The 23,967-nt window shown below is 41.0% G+C and overlaps 1 protein-coding gene across 5 annotated transcripts in view; it reads left to right on the top strand.

Annotated features, from left to right (window-relative positions):
• LINS1 (lines homolog 1) overlaps positions 1–23,967 on the top strand; it is a 32,562-nt gene that overhangs the window by 2,419 nt on the left and 6,176 nt on the right. For 3 of the 5 annotated variants that reach the window (XM_006053758.4, XM_006053759.4, XM_006053757.4), the window contains exons 2-3: positions 22,673–23,173; positions 23,295–23,384. In XM_006053758.4, the coding sequence (XP_006053820.2) occupies positions 22,775–23,173; positions 23,295–23,384 (489 nt within the window). In that variant the 5' untranslated portion in view covers positions 22,673–22,774. Of the gene's footprint in view, positions 1–19,869; positions 20,892–22,672; positions 23,174–23,294; positions 23,385–23,967 lie in introns of those variants that run through there. The other 2 variants (XM_006053761.4, XM_044933125.2) reach the window with 2 other exon arrangements.

Here is a 23,967-nt window from a genome sequence, read left to right as displayed (position 1 = left end):
TATTGTTCTTCAGTAGCTAAGTTGTGTCCGACTCTTCGAGACCCCATGGACTGCAACACACCAGGCTTCCATGTCCTTCACTATTTCCCAGAGTTTGCTCAAATACATGTCCATTGGGTCAGTGATGCTATCTAACCATCTCATCCTCTGCCTCCCTCTTCTTTTGCCTTCCATCTTTCCCATCATCAGGATCCTTTCAAATGAGTCAGCTCTTTGCATCAAGTAGCCAAAGTCTTGAAGCTTTAGCTTCAGTATCAGTCCTTCCAATGAATATTCAGGATTGATTTCCTTTAGGATTGACTGGTTTGATTTCCTTGTAGTCCAAGGGACTCTCAAGAGTCTTCTCCAACACCACAGTTCAAAAGCATCAATTCTTCGAAGCTTAGCCTTTATGGTCCAGTTCTCTCATCCATACATGATTACTGGAAAAACCATAGCTTTGACTAGATGGACCTTTGTTGGCAAAGTGATGTCTCTGCATTTTAATACTCTGTCTAGGTTTGTCATAGCTTTTCTTCCATGGAGCAGGTGTCTTTTATATTCATGCCTGCCGTTACCATCTGCAGTGATTTTGGATCCCAAGAAAATAAAGTTTGTCACTGCTTCCACTTTTTCCCTTTCTGTGTGCCATGAAGTGATGGGACCGGATGCCATGATCTTAGTTTTTTCAGTGTTGAGTTTTAAGCCAGCTTTTTCACTCTCCTCTTTCACCCTCATCAAGAGACTCCTTAATTCCTTTTCACTTTCTGCCATTAGAGTGGTGTCATCTGCATATTCGAGGTTGTTGACATTTCCCTTGGCAATCTTGATTGCAGCCTATGCTTCATCCATCCTGGCATTTTGAATGATGTACTCTGCATATAAGTTAAATGAGCAGAGTGACAATATACAGCCTTGACATACTCCTTTCCCCAATATTGAACCAGACTGTTGTTCCATGTCCAGTTCTAACTGTTGCTTCTTGACCTGCATACAAGTTTCTCAGGAGACAGGTAAGATGGTCTGGTATTGCCATCCCTTTAAGAATTTTCCACAGTCAAAGGCTTTTGAGTAGTCAGTGAAGCAGAAGTACGTATTTTTCTGAAATTCCCCTGTTTTCTCTCTGATCCAACAAATGTTGGATGTGCCTGGATTATATGCAAATAAGGGACTTAAGCATCTACCGATTTTGGTACCCCTGAGGGGTCCTAGAACCAGTTTCTACCCAGAAATGACTGTAGCAGGAGAAGAACTGAGCAAGGATGTCTGAGAAGGAATTTCCAGAGAGGGAGAAGGGGCTCCAAGAGAGACTGACTTGTCAGGAATTTGTGTGTGTATGGTGGTGGTGTTCAGTTGCTAAGTTGTATCCAACTCTTTGCAACCACGTGGATGCAGCATGCCAGGCTTCCCTGTGTTCAGAAAAAGGCAAATTTATTTATTTATTTATTGTTTTAGCGACACCAAACACCACATGGGATCTTAGTTCCCAGACCAGCAATCAAACTTATGCCCCCTTCAGTGGGAACTCACACTCTTAACCCCTGGCCCACCAGAGAAATCCCAAAGCAAAATATTGTTTAATGGAGGGACTACACAATTATTATCTATGTGAACATGTGCCTATTTTTCCTTTAAAGAATATACCCCTTTGGCCAGCAGTTCTGATGATGTTGTAATCAGAAACGCCCTTTAGGAAAAAGCCTTAAAGATTTGGCAGGGGTAGGAGAGTGAAAAGATGTATTATAAATTGAGAACCATCATGCATGATAGAGAAGGCACTGAAATAGTGTGGATCAGTGTTAATAGTCACATTGGTAGCCCTAAAGACTTCTTTCTCTTGTTCTATGTAAGGCTTTTCAGGAAATACAAATTCTTAAAAGAACATTCTTACTAAACATTTGCTTAAATTAGAAAAAAATAGAAGTTTTATACTACTAAGAGCCAGGCTGCAAATTATACAGGATAAGTTTTTAAAAACTTATGTTTTTTTTAAACCAAACCCACCCAGGAAGTATAGTATCTAACTGTATTTTCAAAGGAATATGTGCAGGACTGCAAGCAGTTTCCAAAGGGATTTCAACAGGAGTGTGGAACAATGGTACTTTACTTGGAATTACTCTTCCTAAAAAAACTACTTTGAAGGCTACTACATATTTTTGTATGTATAATTTCCAATTAAAAAAATTTAATTTCTCTTTATCCTTAAAATACATAACTTAATCTTAACTAGAAACCAGTTATATTCAGACATATTAAGTGGTATGATACATTAGCAACTTCTGATCTTTCAATTCTCTCATGATTTCTTCCTGATTTATTATAAAAACAAATAACATCACAAAGTTTGGACAACAGCTTATAATACCTAAACTTCAATACAACTACCAACTTTATTTTTGCATACTCTTTTTGTCTTCAGACATTTCACACTTTTGACAATACATGTGCCCTGGGGGATTCCATGGCAGTCAAGGGGTTTGGACTATACGTTCTCTGGTCAGAGAACTAAAATCCCATGATCCATATGGCATGGACAAAAAAAAAAACTTGTGTTATGAGACTTTATTGGTACATTTTGCCTAAATAATTGCTGCCTCCTCCTTGGAAACCCAGATCGCTACCTGACATCCGCTAGCACTCTTGGGTTCTGGAATTGCATAGAGGCTTTATGAGTTATCTGGGCCAGTGATTTTCAGGTTTCATAGCAATGGGACTCCAGTGTAAAAAAAAAAAAAACAAAAACTGTTGACAGGGATATTTTACCAGTATGAATGTAAATTGTAAGTTCAGTTTTATAAAGTATACTGACTACAGAATCAGGCAGTTTTGAATTCCAAAAAGAATAAAATAAATGAATAAATCTGTGAAGTTGTGCAGGACATGTTCAGTCTCACAGCATCGTCAGCCCCATGCAGCTCAGTGTGTTGCTAAATGTTGCTTCAACCAAGACATGAAGGTCTGCGAGCTTAACAGAAGTTGGTATCTGAGTTGTGTCCTAACTTTTCCTAGCTTTTCCTTTTCTCTGGTCATTTATTTTTCACTTGAAATCCTTTGTTCAGGTTGCAACAGTTTGCAAGATTACCGAGAGGTAATTGTATCACAACCAGGGAACATGGCATAGAGAATGTGCTACTAGATAATTCTAAATTGATTTATTGTGTTGGTGATCTCAAATTTGATAATTCTTAAACTATAACTTTTCACTGATTTAGCAGTTTAGATTGCATAATATTTTTAGCAAATTAAACTTGATTAGATTTCACCAGACATACTTTACTTTGCATTTAATTAGGTGATATCAAATTCACACAAATGGAAACACTAATTTTACAACAGATAAATGAAGTAATTCCAGATCAGCGTTTATGATTTTTTTAGTTCATAAAACCCTGCTGTTCTTAGTCGCTCAGTCGTGTTCGACTCTTTGCAACCCTTTGATCCTGCTAGGCTAGGCTCCTCTGTCCATGGGGATTCTCCAGGCAAGAACACTGGAGTTTGTTGCCATGCCTTCCTCCAGGGGATCTTCCCAGCCCAGGGATCAAACCAGGGTCTCCTGCGTTGCAGGCAGATTCTTTACCAGCTGGGGTACTAGGGAAGCCCCCATAAAACCCTGACTCAGTCTTAATTGAGTTTCTACCCTGTATAGAAGAGTACTTGATCATTGGAAAAATGTTCAAGCCCCCCTGCAGCAACTCTGACTTACTTGGTGCCCAGGACTCAGGCATCTTTCCTAGTGCCCCAGTGAGTTCACTCTGTGACTGAAGTCCAGAATCACTGCCCAGGAGACTGTGTCTCAGCCCTTAAATCAGGCGGTGTTGATAATACAGAGAGAGAGCAGGTTATGCCGTGAATGACAGCAGATACCATTTTTGTGACTACAGGGAAATTGAGACCTACATGTTGTTAATATGGCCACCAGACAGTCTATCATCTGCCTTCCAGCATAACTTTGTTCAGCAGTACCTGGAAGGAAAGGAGGAAGGAGCTGGATATAGAAATTCCTCTTTATAGACTTTGACCTTACAGTCGGAAGAAAAAAATGCTGAAAGGAAGGAAGCTAACTACTGGCTCTCGAGCTTCCTTATAGCCCTGATCAGACTTTTTTTTCCCTTCAGGGTAGTTTTAATTTGCCCTTTATTGTGACTCAACGTGTGCAGCTCCAGCACACTGAGCACACTGTTAGGTAACACAGCAAAGATTGAATGAGCTCAGAACTCAAGCCCTACTGTGGATAGTACTGCTATGTATAACATTTATTTTTTGACATGAAAGTTTTATTGTATTTTAAAATTCAGAAGCTAAAAGTTACACAGCAGTTGAAAGTTTTTTTGAGATCAAAATAGTACTAAAATGAACTTTGTAGCTGATTTTAGGATTATTTCAGACATACGTATTACTAATGAACACTAAATGAATGAAGTTAATAGATCTCTGAGAACTTGACTGAAACAATATTCAGCCATCAAAACATTCAATAAATATTTAATGCCTACTGTGTACCTGGCATTGTGCTAGGAGCTGGGGAAGAAGTGATGAACTAGACTCCTCTTTAAAGTAGGAGTCTTAGAAATCATTGCACAGATCATTTAAAGTACAGTTGTGACATATTCTGTAAGAGGACAGTAATTCTAGAAGACTGAGTCTAGGTATCTCAGGAGGACCTAACCTTGCTGGAGAAAGTCATATTTGAAGCTGAGCTATGCTTAGACTCAGTTGTGTCCGACTCTTTGTGACCCCATGATGGACTGTAGCCCACCAGGCTCCTCTGTCCATGGGATTCTCCAGGCAAGAATACTGGAGTGGGTTGCCATGCCCTTCTCCAGGGGATCTTCCCAATCCAGGGATCGAACTCAGGTCTCCTGCATTGCAGGCAGATTCTTTACCATCTGAACCACCAGGGAAGCCCAAGAATACTGGAGTGGGTAGCGGGAATCTTCCCGACGCAGGAATCAAACTGGATCTCCTGCATTACAGGTTGATTCTTTCAGCTGAGCTAGTAGGGAAGCCCATATTAGTTTCAGGTGAGCAACATAATGATTCAAGATTTGTATACAGTGTAAAATGATCATCCCAATAAGTCTAGTTAATATGCATGTCCTCACATAGGTTTTTTGTGTGTGTGATGAGAACTTTTAAGATTATCCCTTAGCAATGGGAACAATGTACAATACAGTATTGTTAACTATAGTCATTGTACTGTACATTACATCCCATGAATATACAGTCACTGTACTGTGCATTCACCTGTTTTGCCCACACGCCACCCCCTGTTACTGGCAAACACCAGTCTGTTCTCTGTATCTATGAATTTGTTGTTGTTTTTGTATGTGTGTATGCTCAGTCTTTTTCGACTCTTTGCAACCCTATGGACTGTAGCCTGCCTGGCTCCTGTGTCTATGGAATTTTCCAGGCAAGAATACTAGAGTGGGTAGCCATTTCCTACTCCAGGGGATTCCCAGCTCAGTGATCCAACCCACTTTTCTTGATTTCCTGCATTGGCAAGAGGATTCTTTACCACTAGCACCACTGGGAAGCTTTATTTATTTATTTAGATTCCACATGTCAGAGAGATCATATGGTATTTCTCTTTATCTGACTTATTTCACTTAGCATACTACCCTCAAGGTCCATTCACGTTGTCACAAGTGACAAGATTTCATCTTTTTTTTTTTTAATGACTGAATAATAATATCTGTATCTATAGAAAAGTCATATTTTCTTTATCCATTAATCTGTTTAATAGACACTTAGGTTGCTTCCATGTCTTGACTATTGTGAATAATGTTGCAATGAACATAGGGGAGTATATATCTTTTCAAGTTAGTGTTTTTATTTCCATTGGATAAATAGCCAGAAGTGAAACTGCTGTTTCATGTAATAGTTCTAGTTTTAATTTTTTTGAGGCCCTCCATACTGGTTTCTATAGAGACTGCACTCACTTATATTCCTGCCAGCAGTGCACAAGGATTCCATTTTCTCCACATCCTCATTGAGACTTGTTATTTCTTGTCTTTTTGATAAACTGCCGATATAATAGGTATGAGGTAATATCTCATTGTGGTTTTGACTTGCATTTCCCTGATGACTAATGATGTTGAGTATCTTTTAGTATTACCAGCTGGCCATCTGTATGTCTTTGGAAAAATGTCTGTTCAGATCTTCTGCCCATTTTTTAATCAGCTTTTTGTTTTTTTGACTTGGGAGGATTCTTTGCTATAGAATTTATGTGAATTCGTTATATGTCTTGGATATTAACCTCTCGTCAGATATGTGGCTTTCAAATATTTTCTCCCATTTTGTGGATTATCTTTGCATTTTACTACTTGATTCCTTTGCTGTGCAGTTTATAGAAACTAAGTGTGTGTTGATGGATGAATGGATAAAGAAAATAACAAAAACACCAAGCTCATGGATGCAGAAAACAGATTGGTGTTTGTTAGAGATTGGAAGGGTGGGTGGAGGTGGGGGGCAAATGAGCGAAGGGGACCTGAAGTTACAAACGGTCACTTATAAAATAAATAAGATGTGGAGCTGTAATGTACAGCAGAGGTCCCCAATGCCTGGGCCAGGAGCCGTTACTGTCATCAGGCCGTGGTCAGTTAGGAACCAGGCTGCACTGCAGGAGATGAGCAGGGAAGCTTCCTCTGTCTTCCTTCTGTATTTGCAGCCACTCCTCATTTCTCGCATTGCCACTCATCTCCACTTCCTGTTAGATCACCGGCAGCTTTAGATTCTCACAGAGCAAACCCTACTGTGAATTGGGCATGCAAAGGATCTAGGTTGCACACTGCTTATGAGAGTCGTAAGCCTGATAATCTGAGGTGGAGTTGAGGTGGTGATGCCTACAACTGGGGAGGGGCTGCAAATACAAATTATCATTAGCAGAGAGGTTTGACTGCACAGAGCCATAATAAGTCAGCTGCTTGCAGACTCATCAAAACCCAGCAGTGAGTGGCAAGTGACAATTAAGCTACATCTGGTGGTAGGCTTTCTAGTGATAAGTGAGCTGATGCACTTCAACTGCACAGCTGTATCTGGTGGCAGGATTTAAGTCAGAATCTGATATTTATTTTAGTCTGTGCGTGGCCTGTTCATTATTTTATTTGCCACTTCTGTCTGTGCCCTCTTTCCTGCTCTACACACTTGTCTTAGTCACAGCTTTGGTAAACCCACATGCTAACCCTAGCCAACATGAGTGGAAACCAAACATCACTGGAGAGTTTCTTTGAAAAGTGGGCAAGATTCAATGATAAGACAGCAGAAAACTCTTAAGACTGTCAGCAAAAAGAAAGCTGCATATAAAAGAAAAACTGAGTTCCACTTAAATTATGGGTTCATTGCATCAGGTGCTTCATATTCTCCAAGCTCGCTTTGTATCATATGTGGAGACACTGGCTATCCAACCAAGCCATGAAACTTTCGAAAATGCTTTGCCACTTGGAGACCAAGCACTGTGCATTAGAAGACATGTCTTTGGAGTTTTCCAAAAGAAAAAAGACATGAATACAAAAAACAGAAGCAATTATTGAAGGCCGCCACTTCATCAAATGTGTCTGCACTGAGAGCATCATTCTTAGTGGCTGACAGCATCTCTAAAGCTAAGAAGCCCTTTCCTGTTGGTGAAGAGCTGATCCTGCCCGCCGCTTAAGGACATTGTCCTGAACTTTTAGGAGAGGCTTCAGTTCAAAAGGTGACACGTGTTCCTCTTTTGACTAACACCATAACTAGATGAACTGATGAAACAGCAGAGGATCCTGAGGCACAATTATTAGGGAGGATTAATGAGTCGCTGTGGCATGTAATCGATGTTGACAAGTCTACCGGTGTTGACAACAAGGCAACAAAGCTTGTCTTCATGCAATATTTTCAGGAGGGTGTGCATAACAAGGTTATGTGCACTTTTGTTGCCAGCCAACACCACAACTGCAGAACTATTCCAGTCATTGGCTACTTATCGGGAAACTGAATTGGTCATTTTGTGTCAGTATGTGCCCGAATGGAGTGGCTGCCGTGACTGGACGACTGTTTGGCTTCACTAATCAGGTCAAAGAGGTCGCCTCTGACTGTGAGTCTTCACATGGTGTCATCCATAGAGAAACGCTGGCTAGCCGAAAAATGCCACCTGAGCTTAACAGTGTTTTGTAGGATGTGATTAAAATTGTTAACCATATTAAGGTACATGCCCTTAACTCACTTCTGTTCACATAGCTGTGTGAGGAGGTGGACGCAGAGCTTATATGTCTTCTCTTATACACAGATAGTTTTCTAAAGGTGGATCACTGGCCAGAGTTTTTGAGTTACAAGAGCTGCTCCAGAGATTTCTTTTAGAAAAACAGTCACCACTGGCAAAACATTTCAGTGACACAGAATGGGTTGCAAACCTTGCTTACTTGTGTGACATATTCAACCTTCTCAGTGAACTCAATCTATCACTATAGGGAAAAGGACCAGTGTGTTCAAGCTGGCAGAAAAAGTGGCTGCATTCAAAGCCAAACTGGAATTACGGGACGATGAGTGAACGTTGGGATTTTTGACATATTTCAAACATTAGCAGAGATTTTGAAAGAAACTGAGTCGGGGTCTTCTTTCTCCCAGCTGGAGCATGATCACCTGTGTCAGCTTTCAAAAGAGGCAGCATAACTTCCCAACCACAAAAGACCTCTGAACTGGGAAGGAACAGATCCATGACCTATTTGTGAATAAGCCAGGTGAATAAGTAGAGGATCAACTGCTTGAGATCACAAATTACAGTGGCCTTAAAAGCATGTTTGAGACAACTTCAGATCTCCGTATGTTCTGGATTAAACTCAAGGCAGAATATCCTGAGATTGCCACAGAAGCACTAAAAAGCCTGCCTCCATTTCCAGTGTCCTCTCTTTGTAAAGCGGGGTTTTCTGCAATGACAGCAACCACGACGAGATTATGGAGTAGACTGACATAAGCAGCATGCTTCGGGCATCACTGTCTCCCATCACCCCCAGATGGGACTGTCTAGTTGCAAGAAACCAAGCTCAGGGCTCCCACTGATTCTGCATTATGGTGGGTTGTGTAATTATTTCATTATATATTATGTAATAATAAAAGAAATAAAGTGCACAGTAAATGAGCTTGAATCCTTCCAAAACCATCCCCCCTCAGCCCCCAGTCTATGGAAAAATTGTCTTCCATGAAACCAGTCCCTGGTGCCAAAACGGTTGGGGACTGCTGATGTACACCTTGGTTAATAGTACTATTGCCTTTGAAAGTTGCTAAGAGAGTATATCTTAAAAGTTCTCACCACACACAAAACTTTTTTGAAATTTTGGTGATGGATGTTAACTGGATATAACATGGTGGTCATTTTGCAATATATAGATGAGAGTGTCATGTTGTACACCTGAAACTAATATAATGTTATATATCAATTATACCTTGATTAAAAAAAAAAAAATCTGGTAAACAGTGACTTCTATTTGTGCCTTCCTTAACTTGCCACCACCTTAAAAGTGGGGGTGGAGCATTGTTTTTTTCTCCCGTCATGTTCATTCTCTTTTAGCCATTTTACACCATAAATAGAAGTGCAAAGGCTGTAACAGAAAGGAATCTGGGGAGTCCATCCCTCTCTGTGTTGTCTTGTTTCCGGCTGGGGCACAGGAAACACTGACAGATGTGCACTGGGGATTACTGTGGAGACAGTCACACTTAACCCTTCCAGTGTCGTCATGTCCTTGAACATGGAAGGAGAATGAGGCTTAGTAGCTTGCCCTGTGGTAACCCTGATGTGGTGGAGACATGTGACTGTAGACCCCAGGTTCCAGGCTCTTACCAGTATAGCACTTTGGGAGAAAAACACTTTTAATCACTTAATCATATATTTTAAGTCTTTATAAGTTAATTATCAGGCTTTTGCTTTATGCTAAAAAAAAAAAAAAAAGAAAAAAATCACCTGACCTGTATCAGAGTTCTGCCAACAAGAATTTAATAGGAGGTCAATTTACAAACATGAGACAGGGTCTAAGTGTTCTTAGTGTTTTAGCAGTAACCTGGAAACTTGTTAGAAATAAAAATTGGGGGGCCCCATCCCAGAACTACTGTATCTGAAACTCCCAGGCATGCAGTCTGCTCTTATGTGCCTTGCAAGTGATTCTGAGGCAGCTAAAACTTGTTCTAAGGAAATGAGCAAAGGACGGCGTTCCCTGGGGCCTGGTCACTATGTGCTCTCGGCCTGGAGGTAGGTAGAAGGAACAGTTCCTGAACCTGGAAAGAACAGCCTGTCCCCACCCCCACCCCCCACCACAGGTCTCCTTCTGCAGCATGTATGGGCGTGGAGAAAGGGGAAGGGTAGAACCAGTAGCGCGAAGGGAAGGTGCCTAGCCCAGGACACGGTGTGGGAACATACCCTTCATCTCCTTCTGCCTCTGGGGTAGGGAGGTGCTCTTGAAATTGGAGTTGACCAGTGGTGATTGCCTTGGCGGTGGACATGGGTGATGGGAACCTCTGTCCTTTCATTTTCTGGGCCTTCTCAGTCCTTCACCACCTTTTCAGCCTTTCCAAACCTTGGCACTGCCACCCAGGGTCTCCTCCCCCTCCCAACTTTCTGTAGAGTCTAACCAGACCCAGACCCATTTTATTTTTTTGGACAAAGTAAATGGTGTATTAGTTGGGGGGAAGGGACTGGAATCTCAGAAGCAGCCTTTGTTGAGAGTGCTTCAGCTTCTACCTTAAGAATCACAGCATCCTTGTAAATGGAGAAAGAGAGAGAGAAAGTAGCCATTAGCCTTTGGTCAGATTTGAACCTACTGTTGCGTTAGGCATATTGTTGCCCTGTATTGAGAGATTCCAGTCACTTAGGAAACTATTAGCTTCTCATAAGGTAAGGTAAGTCACTTCAGTCGTGTCCGACTCTGTGCGACCCCATAGATGGCAGCCCAACAGGCTCCCCCGTCCCTGGGATTCTCCAGGCAAGAACACTGGAGTGGGTTGCCATTTCCTTCTCCAATGCATGAAAGTGAAAAGTGAAAGTGAAGTCGCTCAGTCGTGTCCGACTCTTAGCGACCCCATGGACTGCAGCCTACAAGGCTCCTCCGTCCATGGGATTCTCCAGGCAAGAGTACTAGAATGGGGTGCCATTGCCTTCTCTGATTAGCTTCTCATAGAAAAGTTTTTTTTACTTTATATATTGATCATGAAAGTAGTTATTTTCCTGTATTCTGAATTTAATGTAGAGGTTAAATATAAAAACTTTCTAATCTTTTATTACAAGACAAGGTGTAAATTACTAACAGCTTCTTTTTTGATAATTTTAAAATTAAGTTGTGGGAGAATGTTGTATAGTAGACTGCACTTAAAGGTGCTGTTTCTTAGGAATTTTTTAAGAAAATATTTTTAAATAACCATCCTCAGTTTTCAATCCAGAAATATTTAAGATCAGAGTTCTAATATGTTTACATGCGTGCGTGCTAAGTTGCTTCAGTTCTTTCTGATTCTTCACGATCAAACCCATGTCTCTTAGAGCTCTTGCTGTTGTTCAGTCTCTCAGTCATATACAACTCTTTGGGAACCCGTGGACTGCAGCACGCCAGGCTTCCCCTGTCTATCATCAGCTCCCAGAGCTTGCTCAGACATCCATTGAGTTGGTAATGCCATCCAACCATCTGGTCCTCTGTTGTCCCGTCTCCTCCTGCCTTCAATCTTTCTTATCATCAGCGTCAGGGTCTTTTCTAATGAGTCAGCTCTTCGCATCAGATGGGCACAGAATTGGAGCTTCAGCTTCAACATCAGTCTTTATAATGAATATTCAGGATTGATTTCCTTTAGGATTGACTGCTTTGATCTCCTTTTAGTCCAAGGGACTCTCAAGAATGTTCTCCAACACCACAGTTCAAAAGCATCAGTTCTTCAAAGCACAGCCTTCTTTATGGTCCAACTCTTAAATCCATTTATGACTACTGGAAAAACCATAGCTTTGACTGTATAGACCTTTGTTAGCAAAATAATGTCTCTGCTTTTTAATACTTTGTCCAAGTTTGTCATAGCTTTTCCTCCAAGGAGCAAGCATCTTTTAATTTCATGGCTTCAGTTGCCATCTGCAGTGATTTTGGAACCCAAGAAAATAAAGCCTCACTGTTTCCCTTGTTTCCCCATCTATTTACCATGAAGTGATGGGACCAGATGCCATGATCTTAGTTTTTTGAATGTTGGGTTTGAAGCCAACTTTTTCACTCTTCTTTTTAACTTTCATCAAGAGGCTCTTTAGTTCTTCGCTTTCTGCTTTAAGGGTGGTGTCATCTGCATATCTGAGGTTATTGATATCTCTCCCAGCAATCTGATTCCAGCTTGTGCTTCATCCAGCCCAGCATTTCTCATGATGTACTCTGCATGTAAGTTAAATAAGCAGGGTGACAATATACAGCCTTGATGTTCTCTTTTCCCAAGTTTGAACCAATCTATTGTTCCATGTTCAGTTCTAACTATTGCTTCTTGACTTGCATACAGATATCTCAGGAGGCAGATAAGGTGGTCTGGTATTCCTATGTCTTTTAAGAATTTTCCACAGTTTGTTTTGATCCACACAAAGGCTTTAGCATAGTCAATGAAGCAGATGTTTTTCTGGAATTCTCTTGCTTTTTCTACGATCCAGTGGATGTTGGCAATTTGATCTCTGGTTCCTCTGCCTTTTCTAAAACCAGCTTGAACATCTGGAAGTTCTCTGTTCACATACTGTTGAAGCCTAGCTTGGAGAATTTGAGCATTACTTTACTAGCATGTGAAATGAGTGCAGTTGTGCAGTAGTTTGAACATTCATTGTCATTACCTTTCTTTGGGATTGGAATGAAAACTGACCTTTTCCAGTCCTGTGGCCACTGCTGAGTTTTCCAAATTTGCTGGCATATTGAGTGCAGCACTTTCACAGCATCATCTTTCAGGATTTGAAATAGCTCAGCTGGAATTTCATCACCTCCACTGTTTTTGTTCATAGTTTTGCTTCCTAAGGCCCACTTGACTTCGGACTCCAGGATGTCTGGCTCTAGGTGAGTGATCAGACCATTGGGTTATCTCTTTCATTGCCAGGCAGGTTCTTCACCTCTAGTGCTACCTGAAAAGCCCAAAGTGTTAGTTGCTCAGTCTTGTTTGACTCTTTGCAACCCATGGACTGTAACACACCAGTCTCCTCTGTCCATGGAATTCTCCAGACAAGAATACTGGAGTGGGTAGCCATTCCCTTCTCCCAGGGATCTTCCCAGGGATCAGAACCAGGTCTCCTGCATTGCAGGTGGATTCTTTACTATCTGAGCCACCAGGGAAGCCCTAATATGTTTATGTTTATATTTTAGTATTTATATTAATTCCTTGATATTAATGAAGTCCTATGCATATTGTTGCTAAGGATCAGAAGGCTGATGTCTATAGCCAAGTTATTTTTTTTTAATTTAGCTTTAATCTGAGCTCATTGTAAATTCACTTGAAATTGTAAGAAATAATGAAGAGAGATCTTGTGTACCCTCCAATGGTAGTGTCTTCAAAATTGGAACCGTACCACAACCAGGATTGATATTGATACAACCAGTGTACTGCTCCTAATTGGACTCTCCTTTTGCCTGTGTTCATTTCTGTGTGTGTATATTTAGTTCAGTGCAGTTTTGTCACATAGATAGATTAGCATGTTCCCCATCAGCTATTATCATAGGGCCTTTACAACCCTGCTCACCAAGTGGAAACGATCCTTCCTGACCTCTGGCAACTACTGATCTCTCCAATGCTCTAGTTCTGGGCGTTTCAAGATTGAACTGTACAGTATGCAGCCTTTTGACATGGACTTTTTCCTCAGCATGATCCCCTTAAGGGTCATCCAAATCATTGCATGTGTCTGTAGTTCTTTCCTTCTTATTACTGAGTAGTATGAATATACCATAGTTATTTATTCATCCATTTATAGTTAACTATTCATCATTCATAGTTAACTGTTCATCCATTGAAGGGCATCTGGATTGTCTCTAGTTTTCTGCTGTGAGTAAACCTACTATGAACTTTCACATACAGGTATTTCTGTGACTATAGGTCTTTATTTTCCTGGAATAAGTGCCCAAGTGTGTGATTACTGGATCATATAGTAGTTGCATACTTAGTTTTTGTTTTGTTTTAAAGACTGTGTATTTTTTAGAACAGTTTTAGGTTCACAGCAAGATTGGGAGAAAGGTACAGGGGTTTCCCCTATATCTTCTGCCTGCACACATATATAGTCTCCCTCATTATCAGCATCCCTCATTCAGATCAGATGATCAGTTGCTCAGTCACGTCCAACTCTTTGCGACCCCTTGAATCGCAGCACGCCAGGCCTCCCTGTCCATCACCAACTCCCGGAGTTCACTCAGACTCACGTCCATCGAGTCAGTGATGCCATCCAGCTATCTCATCCTCTGTCGTCCCCTTCTCCTCCTGCCCCCAATCCCTCCCAGCATCAGAGTCTTTTCCAATGAGTCAACTCTTTGCCTGAGGTGGCCAAAGTACTGGGGTTTCAGCACAAGCTGGAATCAAGATTGCCCGGAGAAATATCAATAACCTGAGATACGCAAATGACACCACCCTTATGGCAGAAAGTGAAGAGGAACTAAAAAGCCTCTTGATGAAAGTGAAAGTGGAGAGTGAAAAAGTTGGCTTAAAGCTCAACATTCAGAAAACTGACCTTTTCCAGTCCTGTGGCCACTGTTGAGTTTTCCAAATTTGTTGGCATATTGAGTGCAGCACTTTCACAGCATCATCTTTCAGGATTTGGAATAGCTCAACTGGAATTCCATCACCTCCACTAGCTTTGTTCGTAGTGATGCTTTCTAAGGCCCCCTTGACTTCACATTCCAGGATGTCTGGCTCTAGGTCAGTGATCACACCATCATGATTATCTGGGTCGTGAAGATCTTTTTTGTACAGTTCTTCTGTGTATTCTTGCCATCTCTTCTTAATATCTTCTGCTTCTGTTAGGTCCATACCATTTCTGTCCTTTATCGACAGAAATGGTATGGACCTAACAGCTGTGGCTGTGCGGGCACTGGAGGGCCTAGAGAAGCTATCCCACGTTGAAGGTCAGGAAGGGCAGCGGTGAGGAGATACCCCTCGTCCAAGGTAAGGAGCATTGGCTGAGCTTTGCTGGAGCAGCCGTGAAGAGATACCCCACGCCCAAGGTAAGAGAAACCCAAGTAAGATGGTAGGTGTTGCAAGGGGGCCTCAGAGGGCAAACACACTGAAACCATATTCACAGAAAACTAGTCAATCTAATCACACTGGGACCACAGCCTTGTCTAACTCAATGAAACTAAGCCATGCCCATGGGGCAACCCAAGATGGGTGGGTCATGGTGGAGAGATCTGACAGAATGTGGTCCACTGGAGAAGGGAATGGCAAACCACTTCAGTATTCTTGCCTTGAGAACCCCATGAACAGTATGAAAAGGCAAAATGATAAGATACTGAAAGAGAAACTCCCAGGTCAGTAGGTGCCCAATATGCTACTGGAGATCAGTGGAGAAATAACTCCAGAAAGAATGAAGGGATGGAGCCAAAGCAAAAACAATACCCAGTTGTGGATGTGCCTGGTGATAGAAGCAAGGTCCGATGCTGTAAAGAGCAATATTGCATAGGAACCTGGAATGTCAGGTCCATGAATCAAGGCAAATTGGAAGTGGTCAAACAAGAGATGGCAAGAGTGAATGTCGACATTCTAGGAATCAGTGAACTGAAATGGACTGGAATAGGTGAATTTAACTCAGATGACCATTATATGTACTACTGTGGGCAGGAATCCCTCAGGAGAAATGGAGTAGCCATCATGGTCAACAAAAGAGTCTGAAATACAGTACTTGGATGCAGTCTCGAAAACAACAGAATGATCTCTGTTCTTTTCCAAGGCAAACTGTTCAATATCACAGTAATCCAAGTCTGTGCCCCAACCAGTAACGCTGAAGAAGTTGAAGTTGAACGGTTCTATGAAGACCTACAAGACCTTTTAGAACTAATACCCAAAAAAGATATCCTTTGCATTATAGGGGACTGGAATGCAAAAGTAGGAAGTCAAGAAACACCTGAATAACAGGCAAATTTGGCTTTGGAATACGGAATGAAGCATAATAGAGTTTTGCCAAAAGAATGCACTGGTCATAGCAAACACCCTCTTCCAACAACACAAGAGAAGACTCTATACATGGACATCACCAGATGGTCAACATCGAAATCAGATTGATTATATTCTTTGCAGCCAAAGATGGAGAAGCTCTATACAGTCAGCAAAAACAAGACCAGGAGCTGACTGTGGCTCAGACCATGAACTCCTTATTGCCAAATTCAGACTTAAATTGAAGAAAGTAGGAAAAACCACTAGACCATTCAGGTATGACCTAAATAAAATCCCTTATGATTATACAGTGGGAGTGAGAAATAGATTTAAGGGCCTAGATCTGATAGATAGAGTGCCTGATGAACTATGGAATGGGTTTCGTGACATTGTACAGGAGACAGGGATCAAGACCACCCCTATGGAAAAGAAATGCAAAAAAGCAAAATGACTGTCTGGGGAGGCCTTACAAACAGCTGTGAAAAGAAGAGAAGCGAAAAGCAAAGGAGAAAAGGAAAGATATAAACATCTGAATGCAGAGTTCCAAAGAATAGCAAGAAGAGATAAGAAAGCCTTCTTCAGCGATCAATGCAAAGAAATAGAGGAAAACAACAGAATGGGAAAGACTAGAGATCTCTTCAAGAAAATCAGAGATACCAAAGGAACATTTCATGCAAAGATGGGCTCGATAAAGGACAGAAATGGTATGGACCTAACACAAGTAGAAGATATTAAGAAGAGATGGCAAGAATACACAGAAGTGTACAAAAAAGTTCTTCATGACCCAGATCATCACGATGGTGTGATCACTGACCTAGAACCAGATATCCTGGAATGTGAAGTCAAGGGGGCCTTAGAAAGCATCACTATGAACAAAGCTAGTGGAGGTGATGGAATTCCAGTTGAGCTATTCCAAATCCTGAAAGATGATGCTGTGAAAGTGCTGCACTCAATATGCCAGCAAATTTGGAAAACTCAACAGTGGCCACAGGACTGGAAAAGGTCAGTTTTCATTCCAACCCCAAAGAAAGGCAATGCCAAAGAATGCTGAAACTACCGCACAATTGCACTCATCTCACACGCTAGCAAAGTAATGCTCAAAATTCTCCAAACCAGGCTTCAGCAATACGTGAACCGTGAACTTCCTGATGTTCAAGCTGGTTTTAGAAAAGGCAGAGGAACCAGAGATCAAATTGCCAACATCTGCTGGATCATGGAAAAAGCAAGAGAGTTCCAGAAAAACATCTATTTCTGCTTATGGACTATGCCAAAGCCTTTGACTGTGTGGATCACAATAAACTGTGGAAAATTCTGAAAGAGATGGGAATACCAGACCACCTGATCTGCCTCTTGAGAAATTTGTATGCAGGTCAGGAAGCAACAGTTAGAACTGGACATGGAACAACAGACTGGTTCCAAATAGGAAAAGGAGTACGTCAAGGCTGTATATTGTCACCCTGTTTATTTAACTTCTATGCAGAGTACATCATGAGAAACGCTGGACTGGAAGAAACACAAGCTGGAATCAAGATTGCCCGGAGAAATATCAATAACCTGAGATACGCAAATGACACCACCCTTATGGCAGAAAGTGAAGAGGAACTAAAAAGCCTCTTGATGAAAGTGAAAGTGGAGAGTGAAAAAGTTGGCTTAAAGCTCAACATTCAGAAAACGAAGATCATGGCATCCGGTCCCATCACTTCATGGGAAATAGATGGGGAAACAGTGGAAACAGTGTCAGACTTTATTTTTCTGGGCTCTAAAATCACTGCAGATGGTGACTGCAGCCATGAAATTAAAAGACACTTACTCCTTGGAAGGAAAGTTATGACCAACCTAGATAGCATATTGAAAAGCAGAGACATTACTTTGCCAACAAAGGTTCGTCTAGTCAAGGCTATGGTTTTTCCTGTGGTCATGTATGGATGTGAGAGTTGGACTGTGAAGAAGGCTGAGCTCCTAAGAATTGATGCTTTTGTACTGTGGTATTGGAGAAGACTCTTGAGAGTCCCTTGGACTGCAAGGAGATCCAACCAGTCCATTCTTAAGGAGATCAGCCCTGGGATTTCTTTGGAAGGAATGATGCTGAAGCTGAAGCTCCAGTACTTTGGCCACCTCATGCGAAGAGTTGACTCATTGGAAAAGACTCTGATGCTGGGAGGGATTGGGGGCAGAAGGAGAAGGGGACGACAGAGGATGAGATGGCTGGGTGGCATCACTGACGCCATGGACGTGAGTCTGAGTGAACTCCGGGAGTTGGTGATGGACAGGGAGGCCTAGCTGGCGTGCTGTGATTCATGGGGTTGCAAAGAGTCAGACACGACTGAGCGACTGATCTGATCTGATCTGATCCCTAAATCATTGATTTTGTGTGAGGATGGTTGGGGACCATCATTTTTATTTGAAAATTGGGGGGACTGTCTTTTTTATATTAAGACTAACATAGTACTATTAAGATTTGACTATAAAATTCAAGTAGTTTATAGTATTTAAACAGTACAAGAGAGACTTTAAGCAAATTTTGTGCTTGTAATGGGCATGCCCTTAGCCCCCTAATATGGGAGTTCACGCTTCTCTGCCACGAGGTGTTTTCTGGAAAAAACTCCAAAAAGCACCACTCATTCACTTGTCCTAATTAGGTCCCTCCTAACATTTGTGTCCTTTCAAGACTATGCAGATCTCTTGTCATTTATCCAGGATAACTGGATCCACAGCCTGTAAGCATTCTAAGCGTTTTTTCTCAGATACTTTGCTTTATTGGAATCTCTGAAGAGCCTGGTGTTTGAGGGGTATGCCTTTCTCCAGGCCAATACGGTAATGCAGCTTGAGATATCCCCATCTTGTAACAACCATTCCAGAAAAAAAGTTTGGTTGCTTAATCCCCTAGCTTGTTTTTTCAGGATTTGTCCTTCCTTGCTGTTAGTGGTATAATTGCTTGAAAACAGCTACAATTCTCAATTCTCAATGGGCTACCATAGACATTTGTTTCAATGCAATTTTGTTTGGCCAGTGTTAATGTCCTAAAAGACACTAAAATCAGGAAATGTTTATGAGAGAGTAGGAGCCGCCTAGCACCTACTATCTTCACTCATTCGTTATCTGCCTGCCATTTGTGACCTCTAGTTTATGCTTTTGTGATTTCTTCTGCCTGTAAAGCATATTTTGACTCTGTGTATCTTCAAGTTTATAATTTTTCAATCTGATTTCTCATAACCACTCCTATCAAGGTCCTAGGTCCCACTGTGATTGAAAACAGCCAGTTCTCTCACCCCTAACCCCTCGAAGTATGTGTTTGTTTACCTAAATTTATTGGCATTCACATTTTAGTTTTGTGTGTTGAAATGATTGAACCTTTCGCAACAGCCCTTTTTATAGGTTGAAAATAGTTGAAATAGCAGTTTTATTCTCACTTGTGGTAAAATTTAAGAACTTAAGATGAATAGAAATATTATTACAGAATATTTTATATATAAAAATCTCAATAGTTTTGTTGGGAAGAAATGTTGTAATTAAACTAAAAAGTAAAATAAGCACAATGGAATTCATCTTTGAAGGAGAATGTGAAAACTAATTTCTGCTTTGTGACAGACAAAATATACCAGACAATTAATGAGATGATTTTATTCAAGCTGATGCAACAGCTGCCGCCACCGCCGCCAAGTCGCTTCAGTCGTGTCCGACTCTGTGTGACCCCACGGACTGCAGCCTACCAGGCTTCTCTGTCCATGGGATGCAACAGGGAGAATGTTTATTAATGGGAACCTCTCGAAGAAGGAGAAAATATGGAGTTTATAAAAGTAGGAGGTCAGTAAGGAAAGGTGGAGGTGGGTCCTGTCACCAGTGGTCAGCCTTTCCTTGGAACACAGAAGGTGTAGCGCTTCTTAACCATGACTGCTTTCTGGAAGCACAAGGCTCAGGTCAGTTTTAACATTGCCAGACGGAACAAGGTTACTGCTATTACCATACTTATGTTTATAAACTGTGTGAGATATGCACCATAGAAGTTTGTTTTATAACTTTAAAATCTATAGGATTCTTAATATTTCTGCACTAAAGGACTAGAACAGCACAGCTTTGCCTTATAAGGGTGACCAGGGGTTGGAAGTCCTTTGAAACAAAGCAAGGGGAAGAACCCACTGCAGAGGGAGGGCGGAAGACCAGGGGCAGGCCAGCGGCCCGTGGTCAAAGTGGGACCCAGTGAAGGAGACCGCGCTCCCTCCGAGACTGCTTCTGGTGAGGAGGGAAGGGGTGAAAGATGGGCGTTTGTCAGTGGGCCAGGCTAAAGGAGAGAATTCCATGGGTTTTGTTAAAGGATGCATTTTAAAAGGACAAGATCATGACCCATATAAAATGAAGGTGGAACGAATTTATTTAACTAATTAAAGAACTAGCCAAATGTCACAACCATTTTAAAAGTTGATGAACTGTGAATTTATATAGAGAAGGAATATTAAAATGAGTTTACAGATGGAAGCAAAACTGGGTTTTCCCACTACAGGGAGGGTTACCCTTTCACCAGACAATTGTGGGCATGTCCATAAACAAGAATTATTTGCATTGCTATTAGTTACCTATAATTTACCAAGGTGTAAAATAGTGTAAAGAATATGCCTGCCAATGCAGGAGACACAGATTGGATCCCAGGAGCAAGAGACCCTGGAAAAGGAAATGGCAACCCACTCCAATATTCTTGCTCTAGAGATCCCATGGACAGAGGAGCCTGGTGGGCTGCAGTCCATGGGGTCACAGAAGAGTCTGACATGACTTAGCGACTAAGCAACAACAACAAAACAGCTCAAAGGCAGTGAAAAGACCAAGCCCCATCGGATCAGGTAATTCCCAGCGGCCCCATTATTCCGTTGGAAGGCTATTCAGTAATCTCTCTTGCTCACGCCACGGTCTTTAGTTTTTCCTAGCCATGCCTGCTCTGTAGTAACTACATGCTTTCTCTAATAGTCATCTGTCAGTTGTTTACCCATTTTTCTCCTTAAAAGCCATGTCTGATTTTTTCCTTTCTTTCTGGTCTCCATCAGGTCAGAGGAGCCTGAGACATCCAGGATATATAAGTTTATAACCAACTACAAATACAAATTAGTTTCCTCATGTTTGGATTGCTTTTGCTTAATATCCTATCTTTTTCTTGGGATGGCATTAAAATTTTTTTAACTTAATGTTATGAAAATTAATATTGAGAGTGCCTTGGACAGCAAGGCGATCAGACCAGTTAATCCTAAAGGAAATCAACCCTGAATATTCATAGGAAGGACTGATGCTGAAGTTCCAGTACTTTGGCCACCTGATGAGAAGAGCCAACTCATTGGAAAAAACCCTGATGCTGGGAAAGATTGAAGGCAGGAGGAAAAGTGGGTGACTGAGGATGAGATGGTTGGATGGCATCATTGATTCAGTGAACATGAGTTTAAGCAAATTCTGAGAGATGGTGAAGGACAGGGAAGCTGGCATACTGCAATCCTGGGGTCCCAAAGAGTCAGACATGACTTAGAGACTGAACAACAATGTTATTAATTTTAAGTTGGGAGTTAATCAGCATAACCATAATAATTTGGCCACATAGCCATAATAATTTGGCCACATGGTATTCTACAGAGAAGGCAATGGCACCCCACTCCAGTACTCTTGCTTGGAAAATCCCATGGACAGAGGAGCCTGTTAGGCTGCAATCCATGAGGTCGCTAAGAGTCGGACACGACTGAGCAACTTCCCTTTCACTTTTCACTTTCATGCATTGGAGAAGGAAATGGCAACCCACTCCAGTGTTCTTGCCTGGAGAATCCCAGGGACGGGGGAGCCTGGTGGGCTGCCGTCTGTGGGGTTGTACAGAGTCGGACACAACTGAAGTGACTTAGCATAGCATTCTAACGTTAGATTTTCATCTGCAAGTTGAAGGTGAAAGTTAATGAATTTGTGTTATGGGCCAAGTGGTTCTCAACCTAGACAATTTTGCCCTACCCCTAACCCCCAGGGCCTGCTACTGACATCTAATCAGTAGAGGCCAGAAATGCTGCTAAACTTCCTACAATGCATAAGACAGCCCACCAAAGCAAAATTACCCAGTTCTTACTGTTAATCACACCAATGTTGGGAAACCCTAATAGCCCATTGAAGAAGGTTAGAGGAAAGCTGAAGTTTTTGCTATGATAAAACTAAAAATAATTTTATGGTCTTAAATCTACATGAAAAACATACATTTTGTTTTTATACATTAAAAATAATGTTATTACCAATTTTCCATATTTAAAAATTACGCAGTCAGTATTACCTTTAACTTGAGAGACTAAATAAATAGAAAGAGACGCTTTTCCGTTAGAAGGAGAGGATGAGAGGAATTGAGAGAGTGGCATTGGAACACCTACATTAACAAATGTAAAATAGCCAGCTAGCAGGAAGTTGCTAGGTAACACGGCCTAGAAGGGTGGCTGGGGTAGGAGGTTCAAGAGGGAGGGGATATTTGTATACTTATGGCTGATTCACATTGTTGTACAGCAGAACCCAACACAACCTTGTAAAGTAATTATCCTCCAATTAAAACAGGTGCCTTTCCTTTGTAACGTGTATAACACTTGCACTTTTAAAATTACTTTTCCTATTTTAGGTTTTACCGAAGAAACATCTTAGAGATTCATCGCATTTCCAAGGTTAACATTTACAATTTGGAGTTGTTGACCTTCTTCTAAGAAAGATTTTGGCCATCAAAATGAAAACTTTCTTTGAAGCTTTAGAACAATTATACAAGAAGGTACTTCTTGGAGCCACACTTGAAAATGACAGCCATGATTACGTCTTTTATCTCAACCCAGCATTTTCAGATCAAGATTGTTCTACAATCACCTCCTCAGAATGCTCAGACGCCCCCGATGTTCAGGACAAGCAGGACCCATCCTCTGTCAGTTTGTCTACCTTTTCTGTAGCACCTGTGTGTTTGCAGAGACATTCTCTGATGAGCAGTACCCGAGAAATAATGCTCCTTCAGTTAACAGTGATCAAAGTGATGATAACCAGAATATTGTCTGTGGAAACTGAATTCCATGCAAAGGAGAAATACAGAGATATAATTAAAATTCTTTTAAAATCATCTGACATCGAATCTCAATTGGTAAGCCCATTGACTTTTTGTGTTTTGTGTTTTTTTTTTCTTTTTTTAAGATCTAGATTTTTTTAAATGAAAGTTTTAAAACAGTCAGCAACAGTAGGTAAATGTATTTGTTTGCCTTTAGACCTGTATGTTCCAAAACTCGGAAAAATTGTTATCTCACATGGCTGCAAAGTGTCTTGCACTAATTCTGTATTTCCAACTGAAGGAAAAGGTAAGATAAGTAGTCAAATTATGTTACTATTACTTTTATATTTTCTTTAAAATTGATCTCTGGCATTCAGTTTTTTATCAATAAAATATTTGCTCACATAATGTGTAAATCCACAAAAGTATAAGTATAGAATAATATGTTGGTGACTTATTTCAAGGATTAGAGTCTTAAATACATTATAAATCATTACACATAAGATTCTCAACTCAAAAGATAGACTGCAAGTCACAGAGTCCATATCTGTTCAGATTCTCAAAGGAGTAGGTGGGCCTCCTTCTTCCCTTCCAAAAACAAGGCTTAGGAGCCCCTGCTTGAGTCTAAGACCATTTTCATAGGTTTAATATAAATTCTAAGAGTGGTCCTCAACATAATGAAAAAATATGAACAAATTAATCATTTTTCTCTTACCTCTGAATTAGTTAATAAATATATCTAAACATTTCCTGACTTCTTTTAGCTATAATTGCTTGTTCCTTTCTTAAAACAACATTCTTTCCTGAATACAAAAAGGTGGTATGTACAATAGAAAATTTGGAAAAAGAGAAAATGTATAAAGACCAAAATAAAAATTTCATATCATTCC

Source organism: Bubalus bubalis, chromosome 20 (genome assembly GCF_019923935.1).
Source record: "Bubalus bubalis isolate 160015118507 breed Murrah chromosome 20, NDDB_SH_1, whole genome shotgun sequence".
Lineage (NCBI taxonomy): Eukaryota > Metazoa > Chordata > Mammalia > Artiodactyla > Bovidae > Bubalus > Bubalus bubalis.
Note: the sequence above shows the minus strand (reverse complement) of the source record. Positions and strands in the feature narration are given on the sequence as shown.